The sequence below is a fragment of the Dermochelys coriacea genome, chromosome 5 (assembly GCF_009764565.3).
Source record: "Dermochelys coriacea isolate rDerCor1 chromosome 5, rDerCor1.pri.v4, whole genome shotgun sequence".
In the NCBI taxonomy this organism is placed as follows: Eukaryota; Metazoa; Chordata; order Testudines; family Dermochelyidae; genus Dermochelys; species Dermochelys coriacea.
In genome coordinates, this window is record NC_050072.1 from 5,256,386 (window position 1) to 5,272,914 (window position 16,529).

The window sequence follows — 16,529 nt, forward strand, 5'->3', positions numbered from 1 at the left end:
GGAGAAATTTTGGTAAGGAAATGGAGAACTTTAAAAATGAAGATCCTTCTGCTGTATGTGGACATCAGATATTCCTAAGAGGAGGAGTTTGTTTCAGAATGTTTGGTTGAGACCAGTGGTGGTTTCGGTTATTACTAGAGAGGATTGTGTCACTTGAAAGACAAATCTGAAAATTCTTTCTTAGCTTCCAAGGAGGTTGTAATCTGGAAAGTATTACAAGTGCTATAAAAGTGCCAAGTATTATTATCCAGTATGCAATATTTAAAGGTGTCAGTTTTAGATTAATTAGAAATGTCTTCTATTTCTTTTAATGTCTGAGGAGTGGTTCTGTTGTTGGTATAGTATAGTCAAATCACTGGAGCAAGGCCTTGTTCAAAGAACTCTACGCAGGCTAACCCCTGCATCCATTTGGAGCATCATTGAAGTCGTGTGCTTCCATGTGGGCACAGGGGTTGGCCTACATGGAGCTCATTGCAGGACTGAAGGCTAACTTTGTCTCGCTTCACACCAGGGATCCCTCTATTCTGGCGTACCAGCCACACTCATGCAACAAACTAATGACTTCAGTGGCTGGTCTATCACAAACTGTTAGTGAAAAGAAAAGGAGTACTTGTGGCACCTTAGAGACTAACAAATTTATTAGAGCATAAGCTTTCGTGAGCTACAGCTCACTTCATCGGATGCACAAAAGCTTATGCTCTAATAAATTTGTTAGTCTCTAAGGTGCCACAAGTACTCCTTTTCTTTTTGCGAATACAGACTAACACGGCTACTACTCTGATACCTGTCAAACTGTTAGTGGAATCCAGTCTCTCAGTGGACAAAAGCATTGATTCCTTCACATGGAAAAAGTATAGGCAATTAAAAGGCTCTTTAATCTGGTGGGGAAAGGCATAGCCAGAACCAATGGCTGGAAGACACAGCTAGACTAATTTAAATTAGAAATATACTTTAGCCAAGGGCAGATTATGCTTTAGTCAAATGCAAGCAATTGGGCTCAAAGCAGTGGTAACTGGGTGAGATTTAATGGCCTGTGATATACAGGAGGGCAGACTAAATGATCTAATGGTTTCTTCTGGTCTTAAACTCTATGAATCTAGGATAGTGATACTCTCTGTTTAAACAGAAGTAGACGCTTGGAATTACAATATATGAAGATACTACTTCACCCACCTTGTGTGTCTAATATATGAAATTGTATTTTGTTAAAGGGACAGTGTCAATGTGAAGGCAAGTCAATTTAAAAGCAAGTATATTTTCAGGTACTATAGTTGATCGTCAGTCTTCCTGCCAGTTTTTACAAACAATCTCCTATTTTAAATTTTTTTCCTCTCGATAAACATAAAACATATAAAAATTGTTCTCAAATGCACAAAATAAATTGAAAAATAAAGAAATGCTATTTTTCTTATTTCTGTTAATCATCATTTTTACTTGCAACAGCAGTAGGTCTGTTTTTAAAATTGGACAGAAGTGTGATTAAATTGGCAGTGTCCCTTAAACAGGATTTAAGATGGCATGAAAACCATTTTCATTTAGTTTTAATTTCTTAGGCCTCAGTAACAGGGTGCCTCCCAGCCCAGGTAGATTGACTCATGCTAACTTGGCTTCATTTAGCATGTTAGAAATAGTATTGTGGCCTTGTAGCACTGGCAGAGGCCAGGGCTAGCCATCTGAACTCTGACCCAGGGGGTTGGGTGGGCTTGCGAACCTAAGCCATAAGGTCCACACTGCTATTTGTAGTGTGCTAGCTTGAGCCAAACTAGCTGTCTACCCAGGCTGCGAGGTACGCTCCCAACTGCAATGTAGACATACCCATTAGGGTCCTAATTTTGCTGGTTTGTTACTCTTACTTTGTATTTTGCTTCAGTTCTTAAATACGCATCTGGAGTATTTGCTCCCAAGCCATATTAGCTGGGTGCGGGAGATGGTTGGCAGCTGGTAAACATTGCATACTTGTTGACGAGGCATAAGTTTTACAATTGAAACTTTGCTGATGTTTGTATTTTAAGGGAAGTCGCTGTAAGAAGGGGAGGCACCCCTGTGAAGTTGACTTTTAAAAACAATTGATGACCATTGTTTGTCATCGACCTATTTCTAGGAATGTGCTAGTACATTAGTGAAGGGTTTGTTTGTTGTGTAGCACAATTGGTTATCCCAGAATCCCAGACAGTTACTCAGAAGCAGATAAAATTGCTTCTAAGAAACTCTGGTAGCATCTGTTTCAGCTGCTGCACATGTCTTGGGCTCTGACAAAAGCCATTATCCCAGCAGACTCTCAAATCTGCTGCTTGTTTACTGTTTGCCACAGTCCATAGCATAAACTTAAATACAGCAGAGCTACTAACCTGCATCTTGGGAGTTGTTTTTGCATGCCATTTTCCTTGGATAGAGAACGTTTTTCCCCCTCCAGGCCCAAGAGGCACTTTTGAAATTGTCTCAAGTCTGTCAAGCTCTCTAGCTAACCTGCTTTCAGGGTTTGTCAGTGTTTTTAGTCACTGTTGATCTTAATCCAGGTTAAGTGGGCATGGAAAACTGTTAATGTTATATTAAGGATTTAATATTTAACTAAGGGATTGCAGATCACAGCCTACCACTCCGCTCTTAACTGACTTCTTAGTGGCATAATAATGCAGGAATCTCACAACGCTGCAGAAAGCATGGTACAATCTGTACTACAATAACACATAATGGGGGAAGGGTGCTATAGATGGAGCAGGAGCCTTTACTATGAATTTATTTAGGCTGAAATTTAAACACTTAACCTTCTTTATTGTTCATTATTAAGGCTATGATTTAGTCACGGAGGTTACGGCAGTCACAGATTCCGTGACTTTACTGGACCTCCATGACTTCTACGCTTCAGGAGGTGGAGGTGGGACTGTGCGCCCCTACCTTGCAACTGGGGATGGCTGGAACCAGGACCCTGCAGCCCCAGCTCCACAGCTTCCACTGGGGGCTGCAGCCGGGGCTGCGCGCCCAGCCCTGCGGTGTCCTGGGCTAGACAGGGCCATGCCTCGCAGCCTCCCAGGGCCGTGCACCACACCCCCACCTGTAGCCAGGGCTTGGCTGGGGGCTGCAGTCGGGGCCGTGCATCCTTGTCCCACAGCTGCGGCCAGTTCCGGAGCAGGGGCTGTGTATCCCCCATGGCTGCACCCCCGGCTGCAGCTGCTGGAGCCAGGGCTGTGCCCCCCGCCATGGCGGGGAGCTCGGCCTGTCAGGCCCCTCCTCCTTTCCCCCTTGGGACTCAATCCCTTCCCCCTAGCTAGCCCTGGCCCCCAGTTATTTTTAATAAAGTCACGGACAGGTCACAGGCTCCTTGAATTTTTGTTTATTGCCTATGACATGTCCATGACTTTTACTAAAAATAGCCTTGACAAAATCTTAGCCTTATTCATTATAGTGTTGTGTGTGTGTGTGTGTGCTGCTTTACATAACAGATGTAGTTGGAATCTCTGCCCCAAAGAGCTAAGTTAAAATAAGAACAGGCAGAGGCAGCACGGGGGGAACGAGGGAGGGGCTTTGAGTTTCACTTTCTCATAACACACCATACTGCGCATGAACTGTGTGCCAGCATAAAATTAAAACCACATTCATCCAGCTGTCAATCCACTCTTCCAACACAACGGAACTAGATCTTAGCCTCTGTTGGTGGCAGGCATTCACTTTTAAAATACACATCAGAATCAGTCCTGGCTTGTAATGGTCAATTTGGATGAGCATCGTTCCATAAAAGAACCCCAATCAGATGAGCACTCTTGTTGTTTGATTTAATAACTGTAGCATATTTAGGGATGTAACTCCCAATGATGTCAGTGGAACTGCACACACTATGGCAGAGATGAATTTGGCTCTTGCTTTCCAAGGCCTGTGGGACTGCTCAAGAAAGTGTAAGGCTTTACAGGAGCAGGGACCCAACCTTCAAACTCCAGTGAAATGCTTGCTCCCTCCTTCGGTAGATTAGCTGTCCTTAGGCTTGGTCTACACACAAAGTTATACCGATATAACTAAAGAGATGATTTTATACTGAATTAGTTTAAAGGAGAGTAATGTTGTGTATGAGTACTCTTAAATCTGTTTGAACTTTACTTATATCAGTTTAACAGCTATATAAAAATATAATCACTTATATCAGTGTAACTGCATCTACACCAAAGGGGGTTTCATCAGTTTAACTAACTTGGTTTCTTAAGGCTTGTTTAAACACAGAAGTTGGCTTTCTTTCACTATACTGGTGTAGTAAAAGGAGCACAATTCCCCTAGAGTGGATACAGTTATACCGTTAGAAAGATGCTTATATTGTACTGTTATATCTTATTCCCTGTCCATTATGAGAATAAACTAATTTATGCCAGTGTAAGGCATCTTTATACCACTATAACTGCATTTGCATTAGGGTCTGTAATGATAGAACTATTTGGGTAAAAAAAAAAAAAATCACACCCCTTAGAGATACAGTTATACTGATACAAAATCTGTGTGTAGACCAGACCTTGTTCATAGATATGCCCTTAGTCCTTGTTCCAGTGTGTTTAAATCAGTGCAGAACGGTGTACAAGTCCTTATTAAAATTGGGCTGTTTTTTCTTTGTCCTTTAAAGGTGATCTGCAGTGCAACTTGTTACTATGATTTGGTATTCCTGATCTTTCTAAGTTACATAACCAGGGTTGGATTATTTATTTTGAATATTGCTGCCTGTAAACTTTCAATGCACGTATAACTAAAATACACTTTCTCCCTCCTTCTTTCTTCCCCCTTTCTCAGCTTTCTGAAACAAAGGTCTTCACTGCATCTTCTGTTCCAGCTGAGAATCACATCACTCCTGGGCAAAGGTAGGGGAGGATTTACATCTTTGTTCCATTGACTGTTCTCACAGCCTAAACTCTTTCACATGCTCCCTGTAAAGTTGTTGAAGCTTCAGCATTTGGCACATTTTAAAGTTCTGTTGGAGAAAATATTAGAAAACAATCCTGTGTTTGCCCTCAGGAGGTGGCATGGATGTGAATGGATAAGCTCATGTCTAATCAGAATTTTTGGGGTGAATTTGATTTAGTATTAACACTTGATTTTATCTAATCTTAGGCTCTGACTACACTGTAGTGTACAAGAGGCCGTATTAAGTATATGAAAGGCGTGTGTTCCGAATCCTAATGATGTGTAATGTGGAGCAAATTCAGGCACATGCCTAGTGTTCTATTTCTGCTTCTGCCACAGAATTCCTGTGTGAGTTTCCCTATCTACAAAATGGGAGTAATACCTCATGGAGGGGTGCAAGCTTGACACAGTAATAGTTGTAAAACACCTTGAGATTCTCAGGTTGCAGGTGCTACAGACATGTAAAGTACATACTGACTGAGTGGCAAGATCCACTCAAGTAAGCAAATAACACCTCTTTTCACTTACTCCCCCATGGCTCAATCATGTTGATCTCCATGAGCTTACCAGGTAAGCCAATGGGTGTTTAGCTACCATGGTGGTAAGTACTTTGGACATACCCAAGAGAAATGATATTGAAATTGCACCGCAGTTCACTTTGAAATGCTAAAATACAGAACAAAATGCAAGGTTTTCTTCAATTATGAAGCAGTAAATGTGGCAGTGGTAATAACCCTGTGCTTGAGCAGATGGCAGGACCTTGCCGTCCGAGTAGAAAGCTGGATTCTCGCTCTTCTGAGAGGTGGTGTGTGCTGCAGAGATGAGACCCAAAAAGGTTAAATAATGTGGCTAGCATAGTGTCCTTCATATTGATCTTAGTTATTTGACCTTCTTTCACTCCTCAAATATCCCAATTTTAGTATTTGACAGCTTCTTACTCTTTTTTTCTTGTAGCATTGACCTAGTAACATTACTTCAGAAGCCTGTGACTTCTAGCCAAGAAACAGAAGGCAACTCCTTCGAGTCTCCCCAACAGCAGAGCTTTGGCCAAGCCCTAGTCTTCACAAATTCCCAGCACAACACCCAGATGACATCAGGAACTGGCAATTCCAGTTCTCTAAACTCCTATTCTCCTCAGAGTCTGGTAAAATTCATCTTGGCTTTTTAAAGACTCAGAATTTTATGGAATAAACACTTTATACTTTTTCAGTTAGTTTCTTGTTTTTTCATGACTTTTCTTTGCAGCACTTAAATTGCAGGTGGTATTGAAAGATAGGAGAGGACACTGGACTAAAAATGTCCTCACCAAAAAAAAAAGTAGTATCAGATGGACCTTTTTATGCTCATGAGCTTGTTACTTGTCCATTTAAGTGAACTACTTGTATTGGTTCTTGAGAAAAGAGCAGATAAGTTTTCTGCATATTGATTAAAATGAAACACTCCGTATATAAAACATCGAATTCTAGGCCAGAGAACTGTGATGCGGTATTTTCCAAGCACATATCTGACTGTTCTGTGTGGAAATCAACTATTTCTGAGTTTTCTGGACTAATGGAAAGTTGGCAACCCTTTGTTAGTTTTAATAGAGTTGGAGATTAAATGTAGGAAAATGTTTTGAAACAAATTAAATACTGTTGCCAGTAACTTTACCTTTACTTTGTTCTAAGGCACTATATAAACAAAACTACATGGGTCAGATCCTTAGCTTGGGTAAATCAGCATACGTCCGTTAACAGTGGTGGAGCTAAACCAGTATGTAATAGCTGAGGATCTGGCCCCATATTGTTAGTGCTCAGTTGGATTTTCTTGCTAAGTTTTAACTTTTCACTTTTAATTAGAAATCTGGGGATAAAGTATGAACCAAATTGCTGCCAATGTGAGCGATTAACTCTGACCTCACAGGTTTGGTCATGTTAATATTTAGTGAAATATTTTTTCTTCATTTTCTTGCTAGTCTTCAGTTCTCTGTTCTGGGTTCGGAGAACTTGGATCCTCTAAATTAGCAAACTCCACTGGCTCTCCGCTCTTGGACCAGTTGAAGTCTCCAGGTTTGGGTCAATTCACCTCTCAGCAAAACAGCAGTAGTTCCACTGCCACCACCGCTACCACCACCTCATCCTGGGATCTAAAACCCCCTATTAGCCAATCCTCGGTCCTCAGTCAGTTTGGTAAGTATTTAGATAGGTTTTGCCTTTTTTTTTATTTTTTTATTTTTTTTTAAGCCATTGGCCATGGAACTTTGACCCTTCAGTGCCAGATCTTATGTAAGGGATTTTTAAAATATTGAGAAATGGCTTCTCTTTTGAAATTAGCTTCCTAAAGGAGACTAGTAAACTTAGTCACAGTGTATCGAGGTTCCATTTATAAAAGGTTAATAAATGATAGCTGTTATAAGCATAATAGATGTGAGTAGTATTTTTATACATGGCTTCAGTAGAAAGCGTTACAGATAGTTGTAAGCAGCCTGTTCGAGTCATCTCTGACAATTGGTTAGCCATTTATTTTAAAAAAATCTATCAATCAATAACCCTTTATAAACTATTTGTAAATGGAACCTTAATATAAAGTATGACTGTAAATGTGTCTAGGAATCCTGGGGAAAGACCTTTTTTTGTTACCTTGACTGTACTTCTACTAATGACAAAGTATAAATTTTCAATCCTAGACTAAGTTAATACCACCTTACGGTGAGTTCTCTGGCTCTTTAATAGTGTGGATCACTTCTTAATCCTGGGACTGCCTGCGTCCTTCGTACTTCACTTTCTGTCCACGATGGAGTAGATCACCGTCCCTCCCATTCACAATTACGTAGATCCTTCTCTGTGGAGGGTTAGACAAGACCAGGATAACAATTGCTTGAGCAATCTCTACACTGTTGCTTCCAGTGGTGCTCTTACTGTGGAGAATTACAGGTCCTGGTTTTGCCAATATAGAAGCAGCCATTGTGGTAGCAACCACAATTCACATAAAGTAATATTAAGAAAATATTTGTGTGTTTTCAGCTGTATTTTAGTGCAGTTTAGCAGCTGGAAATAAGGAGAAGCTGGCAACATGTGACCTGCAATGTTCTCTTGACCTCTTGTGTTTGTGAACTAGAGTTTTGAATCATTGTTTATAAGCCTGTCCTTCAACAACTAAAAACTATGGAGGAGATTTATAAAGGGCAGTTAAGCATCCAACTCCAATTGCAAGTCAGTGGAAGCTGGGTATCTAACTCCCATTTCAGCTTTTGAAAATATTCCTCCTCTTAGAATCAGGAGATCAGAAAACTTAATTAAATTGTCTCTAACATGTCAGTATTTCTTGACAAACTTTGTCCAAAAGTCATGATTTTAACTTTTATTGTGAATTTCACTTTCCACATTTAACAGAGTCCCACTTTCAAGCAGGTCCTCACACTGTGGAGCGGTGCAAGGTCTGACTAAAATAATACATAGCATTTCTGCTAGGGACTTGAGTATAATGCAGTTGTATGGCCATATGAACAGCTGCCTAATTTCCCATTTTTAAAAAATTGCCATATAGTCCTGTCTCAGAATCTCCGTTTTCATTGCAAAAAAGAAAACTAAGTTGCCAGCTCTGTGGTTGCAAAAATGATATTCAGAATCTGAAATTTATATAAAATAATGCGTTGACGGCTGACTGAGTGTGCACACAGTCTGCAGCAATAGCTCTGAGAGGGGTGAATAAAAGCACTGATTCTTTAACTACAACTACAGAGATGGAACATAAAAGTCCTGGGAGCAGAGTTTAATGCATCAATTATGATTTTCTTTTCCCAAATGCTGGCTAGACTTTAAATCCCAGCCTGAACCATCTCCAGTTCTCAGCCAGCTGACCCAGCGACAGCAACAGCAGACACAGACAGTCCCTGTTCCTCCTCCTGGATTGGAGTCCTTCTCCTCCCAAGTAAAACTCCGAGAGCCATCACCAGTAGACAGTTCTACAGCTGCAAGCAAAATGCTGCAGCTCCCCAGCATGTCTATGGATAACCAGGCAGTGTCTGCCCATCAAACGCAGCAGAAACAGATCAAACCACCAAAACGGAGGATACCCCCAGCTTCTAAGGTGGATAACACAACGGGGCAAATGTATGGCACATATAGGCTTTAAGATACATGGGGGAGTGGGGAAACTTTATAGGACAGTCTTGATGCATTTTTGGTTTTAAATTTTAAGATGGGTGGCTTTATAGTCCAGAAGACAGTGATGTGGTATTTTCCAAGCACATATCTGATTGTTTTGTGAGGAAATTTAACCATTTATAAGTGTTCTTGAACTAACTAGTGACTGGAGGTGAATGCTTAAAACAAAATACTTTTAGAAGGCACCGAAGATGGTATGACTTAATCTCTTAGGCCCCAAAAAGTATGTGGGACGGACAAATTAAGTTTTAAGATGGAGGGATTCTAGTTAGGAGAAATTATGCAGCTCCGTCTGAGAGGCAGCTGCATTGGCCAACAGACAGAGGTTAGAAGCCAAGGCTGAGAGATTGTAACCAAGTTACATACTTGGTGTTCTGTATGTTCGTAGTTCCCTAGAGTTCAAGGTGGTTCATGAGTGATTTCTTTCATATAAACTATATAGATACAGGATTTTGTTTTTACTTTCAGATCCCAGCCTCTGCAGTGGAAATGCCTGGATCAGCCGATGTGACAGGGTTAAACGTTCAGTTTGGAGCTCTGGAGTTCGGGTCAGAGCCTTCTCTCCCAGAGTTTGGATTAGCCCCAAGCAATGAGAATATCAGCCAGGTGCCCAGCAACAGCTTGTACTCAAAACCTGTAAAGTAAGTAAGAGTTCCAGTCCTGCATCCTTGTGTGTTCTCTTGTACCAAAAAAGTGGCATCTGAAGATCAAGGTCTCTTGTGCCAAGGGGCTGCTTGGGGTAGCTGTCTAGGAAGCTAAATATAATTACTTATATAATATAATTACTTGTAAGCCTCAATCTTTATTTTCTGAGGATGGCACCCATAAAAGCAGGAAGGTCTGATGACTAGAGAAACATTCTGAAAAATGGTTTGGAATGGAGGGGGAATGAATTGAACTTAAATGCTCTTTTCATGAGCTATCCTTCACATTGTTACTTTATCATTTTTAATTATGCTGATTCTCAAAGCTGTTTAAGTGAGGGTTTGGCTCCTTCCCAGCCCATCTACTCTTATAATGACTCAGCAGAGATAAATGCATCACAATGTCCATCTCTGTCAGCAGACTGACACCATAAACTGAGGTCTGATTTCCCTGTAAGCTCAGCCTAAAGGCAGCCAGGCTCTGAGGTGGGTGGAAAGCCCTTATTAAAATGCTAATGTCTCCAGTAATAACAAAAGAAATGCAAACATAAAGTAGCCAAATACATGCTTACTCTTCAAATGTTCTCTCAGAGTTTTTTGTTTGTGTAAACTCTTCCTTAAAAAGTTGATGGAGAATTTGCAAGAATTAAGATTTGCAAAAATAAATTCCTCCATTCATCTTAAATTTTGTAAATGTTTTTAAAAATCCAATACGAACCTTAAAGCCCTAAGCCTAACCCTTCCGGTTTTGGCAGAGCAAACATTGCAGCATTGTGCTGATGTATGGGACCCTGAAGAGACTCTATAAACAGAAATGGAGGGATACCCAGGTTCAGTATCCAAGATGTGGAAAATATGCCTTGCTGTGTTAACTGTTTTAAAGTAATGTTTGAATCACAGGCAACAAAATTTAGTTTTTAAAAAGTGCTTTTTAACCTGTAAAGTCCTACAAGACTACTGTTGACTCAAGGAATACTGGAAAGGCAACAATTGTAAAGAGTTTAGAAGGATCTAGGGGCAGGAACAAATCTTAGTCTGTGTATTAAATTGTCATGGATATTTACAGCAGTGTTGTATAATAATAATAATAATAATAGCTTTTTCTTAGTGCCTTTTGTCAGTAGATCTCAAAGTATTAGAATATTGACTAGAGGCCTCAGTCTGATCAGACCCCATTGTGCTGGGCTCTGGTACAAATACATGGTAAGAAGTAGTGTCTTCCCTCTAAACCGTACAATCTAAAAGCATAAGAAATCACTTACAAAGTAGAATGCTAATTCTAGCCAGGAAAAAGCAGGAAAACAATTATCATAGCTAGCCTTTTTGAGAGGGGGAGGAGTGGAACATGGGATGAGAAAATACAGTTGCCCTATGAGGGGGAAATGGCCCCTGCTGCTCAGTGAAGATGCTGGCTCTGAACAGAGGGCCGCTGTAACTTTGCCTAGGCCCACATTAAATTGTGTTATGCTAGGAAACTGGAAAGTGAGCAAATGGGTATCCAGTTCCAGATTGCTGTGCAGGAGCTGGTAATGTCATGAAGGTATCTGAAATGACATTTAACAAGATGATAAATAACTTTTACTTTTTTCAGTGATCCTTTGAATACCTCTTTGCCAATATCCAATACAGTACAGGAGTCCACCTACACAACCTCTGCCATCACTTCTTCCAGTCTGACCTGCTCATCCCAGAGCACTAGCCCCGTAACAACTACTTCCTCCTATGACCAGACTTCTGTGCATAGCAGGATAGCATACCAAAGCTCCATGGCTCCATCGGACTCAACCCCTGTTGCAGTCACGGTGAGTAGATTTCAGAAACCTTCGATATTGAAAAGACATTAATTGGGTTAATTACTGATGGGTTTGGGTGTTGGTGACATACTACGGCTATAAGTCAACTGTTTAGTTGAGCTCAGCAATAGTCCTGGTGCTCTGAGACTTCAATGGCTAACACAGAGATGATGTTTTGTTCTGTTAACATCTTTTGGACTGGTTAAAAAGATTCTCTTTTGACCCCCCCACCCCACCCCTGAACTTCTTGTTCTTTGCTGTTGCTTTTCTTGCCCTTTGGTCCTCAGGTATGCAGATATTTGATGTTTCTCTGGATTTTGATTTCTTGCTTTGCTCTTCAGTTTGTTTCTAGCTAACATTCTCATTTTGATTGACTCCATCTTCCTGAAGATTAGCATCTTGTTTTTTAAAAAACAAATTGATATTACATGTCCACCATGATATCTTGCCAGCATAACTTTGGTGCAGAGACTGTTTATTACATTTGTACAGCATATAGCACAGTGGGGCCTGACCGGGTTATGGTCTTCATGCACTACCACATTATAAATGTTAAATAATAAAAATACAAGACCAAAGAGAGCATGCACATTACATTTTAAAGATCATAAGGTCAGCAGGTCACATAACTTGCATCCAAGAATTTAAAAAGAGATGGCTGAGGAACTCACTGGGCTGTTAGTTATAATTTTCAGTAAGTCTTTGGGAAGACACTGGGGAAGTTCCAGAAGACTGGAAGAAAGCTGATGTTGTGCCATTATTTAAAAAGGGTAAATGGGATGACCTGAGTAATTATAAGCCTGTAGGTCTGATGTTGATCCTGAGCAAGATAATGGAGTAGCTGATATAGGGCTCAACTAATAAAGAATTAAAGGAGGGTTAATGCCAATCAACATAGGTTTATAAAAAATTGATCCTGCCAAACTAACGTGATATCTTTTTGTGATGAGATTACACATTTGGTTGATAAAGATAATAGTGTTTGATGCAATATACATAGACATCTGTGAGGTGTTTGACTTGGCACTGGCTGATATTTTGATTAAAAATCTAGAACGATATAAAATTAACAAGGCACACATTAAATTAAATTAAATTAAATTAAATTTCCTCCAGGGCAGATTGGAGAGGCCCTGGAGGTTTTTCGCCTTCCTCTGTAGCATGGGGCATGGTTGACTTGAGGGAGGCTTCTCTGCTCGTTGAAGTCTTTGAACCATGATTTAAGGACTTCAATAGCTCAGACATGGGTGAGGTTTTTCATAGGAGTGGGTGGGTGAGATTCTGTGTCCTGCGCTGTGCAGGAGGTCTGACTAGATGATCAGAATGGTCCCTTCTGACCTTAGTATCTATGAATCTATAAATGTATTTAAAGCTGGCTGACTGATAGGTCTCAAATTGTAATTGTAAATGAGGAATAACCATCGAATGGGTATGTTTCTAGTGAGATCCTGCAGAGATCTGTTCTTGGTTCTATATTATTAAGCATTTTTATTAATTACCTGGAGGAAAACATAAAATAATCACTGATAAAGTTTGCAGATGACATACAAACTGGGGGAGGTGGTAAATAATAGGTCACCGATTCAGAGTGATCTTGATCACTTGATAAGATGTATGTAAGCAAACAGTGTGTGTTTTTTAATGCAGCTAAAAATCAATATCTAGGAACAAAGAATGTAGACCATACTTGCAGGATGGGGAACTCTGTCTTGGGAAGCAGTGATTCTGCAAAAGATCTGGGGATCGTGTTGTCCAATCAGCTGAACGTGAGCTCCCAATGTGACACTGGCCAAAAGAACGAATACGATCCTTGGATGCATAAAAAGGGAATCTCATGTAGAAGTAGAGAGGTTATTTTACCTGTTTTTGGCGCTGATGTGACTGTTGTTAGAATACTATGTCCTGTTCTCATGTCCACAGTTCAAGAAGGGTGTTGATAATTTGGAGAGGGTTCAGAGAAGAGCTACAAGAATGATTTAAGGATTAGAAAAGATGCCCTGTAATGATATATTCAAGGAGCTCAGTTGATTTAGCTTAACAAAGAGAAGGTTAAGGGATGACGTGATTATGATCTTATAAATACCTAAATGGGGAGTACACATTTGATAAAGGACTTTTCAAGCTAGCAGAGAAATGTATAACAGGATCCAGTGGCTCAAAGTCAAAGCTAGGCAAATTCAGACTGGAAATAAGGCATACATTTTTAACAATGAGGGTCGTTAACCATTGGAACCACTTACCAAGGGTTGCCATGGATTCTCTGTCACCAGCAATTTTTAAATCATGTTTGGACGTTTTTTCTAAAAGATCTTCTCTAGGGATTATTTTGGGGCAGTTCTCTGGCCTGTGTTATACAGGAGATCAGATTAGATAATCACGATGGTCCCTTCTGGCCTTGGAATTTACAAATCTGTGAATTTCAGAAAAGGGCAACTAAAATGATTAGGGGTTTGGAATGGGTCCCATATGAGGAGACATTAGAGGTTAGGACTTTTCAGCTTGGAAAACAGGAGACTAAGGAGGGATATAATAGAGGTCTATACAATCATGAGAAGTGTGGAGAAAGTTAATAAGGAAAAGTTATAATATAAGAATTAGGAGCCACCAAATGAAATTAATGGGTAGCAGATTTAAAACAAATAAAAGGATGTTCTTCACTCAGCACACCGTCAACCTGTGGAACTCCTTGCCTGAGGAGGTTGTGAAGGCTAGGATTATAACAGGGTTTAAAAGAGAACTGGATAAATTCATGAAGGTTAAGTCCATTAATGGCTATTAGCCAGGATGGGTAAGGAATGGTGTCCCTAGCCTCTATTTGTCAGAGAGTGGAGATGGATGGCAGGAGAGAGATCACTAAATCATTATTTGGTAGGTTCACTGCCTCTGGGGCACCTAGCATTGGCCACTGTGACTAGACAGAATACTGGGCTGGATGGACTTCTGTTCTGACCTAGTATGACCATTCTTGTGTTCTTAAATGGCAATAACATCTTCTTTGTATTTCTCCATATGCTCTCCTTGCAACAATTTCAAACATAATTATGTTCTGGTTTCTGTAACTTAATGGCTCAATCACACTTAACTTCTGAACCAAGTCCTATGTGATGGTGCGCAGGATGATAAATCTAGAGTATTCACTTTTGTGGACCAGAATGATCCAAGAAGCAATTGTTTCTCTCAAACCTTATCTCCCAATGGAGGATTCCAACCTCTCCATGTAATTTGCCTAGGTGCAGTTGTGTGTTCTTTTAGATCAGGGAGAAAACAATTTCTCACGTGTCCCTGATTTTACCATCATACAGCCTTCTTGTTTCCGTTTTATTCCTGTGTCCCTGGGATGTGTCTCACAAACATTGTACCTACACTTTCCTATATAGTTTAGCCCAAGGAATGGCAGTTGATTATTTTACGTCCCTCTTGACTTTCAATTTGGAATGAACATAAAGTTTTGCAATGAGCAGCCTGTTAAATGTCTGAATCATGTACGGTTTTTAATACCACCTCTGTCAGGTGACTTACTCATTCGTTTTCCCTTTGTTTACAGAATGGGCACAGTGGTGTTCGAACACAGCCAACTCTTGACAGTAAGTTTATAAAGCTCCATTATATACACAGCTGTTTTTCTGAGCGTCCCTGCCCCTCAACATGCACACACTGTAGTCATAAATCGTTTAAGGTTTTGTACAACTTTCGCTGTTTAATTTTTGGCTAAACAGTTTGAGTTTTAAACTTGGTATCAAAAAATAAACACATAGCTTGCACAAGCCCCATTGCTGCTCAGTCCTTTCAGAGCACATGCTGCTGCAACCAGAGCTGTCCCTCTGACTCCCTCAGCAAATCATCCATCCTTAAAGGGACAGGGCACAGGTAAATATAACCCTGATGTTCCCTTGAGTGCTGCACTCCGCCCAGGTAAATATAATGTTGTCCCAACATTTCTGTTAACTATGTGTAATATACAGTCCATTCATTTGATTTATTAGAAGTTTGCAAGTTGCACAAATTCGTAACTGGTTTCAGAGTGGTAGCCGTGTTAGTCTGTATCAGCAAAAACAATGAGGAGTCCTTGTGGCACTTTAGAGACTAACAAATGTATTTGGGCATAAGCTTTCGTGCGCTAAAACCCACTTCATCAGATGCAATCTGATGAAGTGATGCTAGTTTTAGCCCACGAAAGCTTATGCCCAAACTTGTAATTGTCATTCTCAACTGAGTCTTTGGGTCTCTCTCTCTCTCTCTCTCTCTCTCTCTCTCTCTCTCTCTCTCTCTCTCTCTCTCTAAGTTCTGGTACGGATGGTGGAAATGTATGCATCTCCTTTCAGTTGATTTCATATTAAGCAGAAAAAATCTGGCAATTTAGTTCCAAAATCCAACTGAACAGTCAGTTCTGAACACCATAGATCCCTGAAGATATTCAAATATCAAGAAATAAAAGTTCCTGTATGAGCAGTGATAGAATCATGTTAACTCCAAGTGACTGGGCAGCATATGGCAGACTATTTATTTAGAAAACATATTAAATTAACATCATAACAAACTATCCAGAATTATAAAACACTTCATTTAATTTTAGAGCAATAAACATACCATAAGTCAATATCACTTTACCAGTATTACATGTGTCTTGGATAGACTGCCGGATAAGGTACAGGAATAGGCATTTGGTATGGCATCTGACAAACATGAGGATAGCCAGATGGTGCATTCATGAGTTCAGTAGTTTGATTTAGGCCCTGATAAGTTGGTGTCCCTAAATATTCATATTTTGGTGTCTGTGTGGCTCTTCTTTTTCTAGTTGGATGACCTGGAGTGTTAATGGATTGTTCTGGTGATCTGCCCTCTTGTGCACTGCTGATTTCAGGTTCCATGGTCTCATTTTGGCATTCATGTTTTTCAGTGGCTGGTGTGAATGGCACATCAGTCTAATGCAGTTTCCAAATTCACAGGGTCAACTACATCCTCATTTCCCAGATGTGGATGAAATGTTTCTGTCTTGGAATTCACAGAATCTGTGCTGTGGATAATATCTGGTACCATCACATAATGTAGTTCATCTTCACTGTCATTATCAT

At 40.2% G+C, this 16,529-nt stretch overlaps 1 protein-coding gene and 2 non-coding genes across 3 annotated transcripts in view; all 3 read left to right on the plus strand.

Moving 5' to 3' along the window:
- The window catches only part of UBAP2 (ubiquitin associated protein 2), a 99,228-nt gene that overhangs the window by 41,297 nt on the left and 41,402 nt on the right, over nucleotides 1-16,529 (plus strand). The window contains 7 exon segments of the mRNA XM_038401233.2: nucleotides 4,765-4,832; nucleotides 5,830-6,019; nucleotides 6,830-7,043; nucleotides 8,669-8,943; nucleotides 9,489-9,661; nucleotides 11,256-11,466; nucleotides 15,002-15,041. Of these exon segments, the coding sequence (XP_038257161.1) occupies nucleotides 4,765-4,832; nucleotides 5,830-6,019; nucleotides 6,830-7,043; nucleotides 8,669-8,943; nucleotides 9,489-9,661; nucleotides 11,256-11,466; nucleotides 15,002-15,041 (1,171 nt within the window).
- LOC119856466 lies at nucleotides 6,341-6,424 on the plus strand. Its single transcript, XR_005293316.1, has one exon. It is a non-coding gene; the product is annotated as a small nucleolar RNA SNORD121A (small nucleolar RNA).
- On the plus strand, nucleotides 9,070-9,154 carry LOC119856467. Its single transcript, XR_005293317.1, has one exon. It is a non-coding gene; the product is annotated as a small nucleolar RNA SNORD121A (small nucleolar RNA).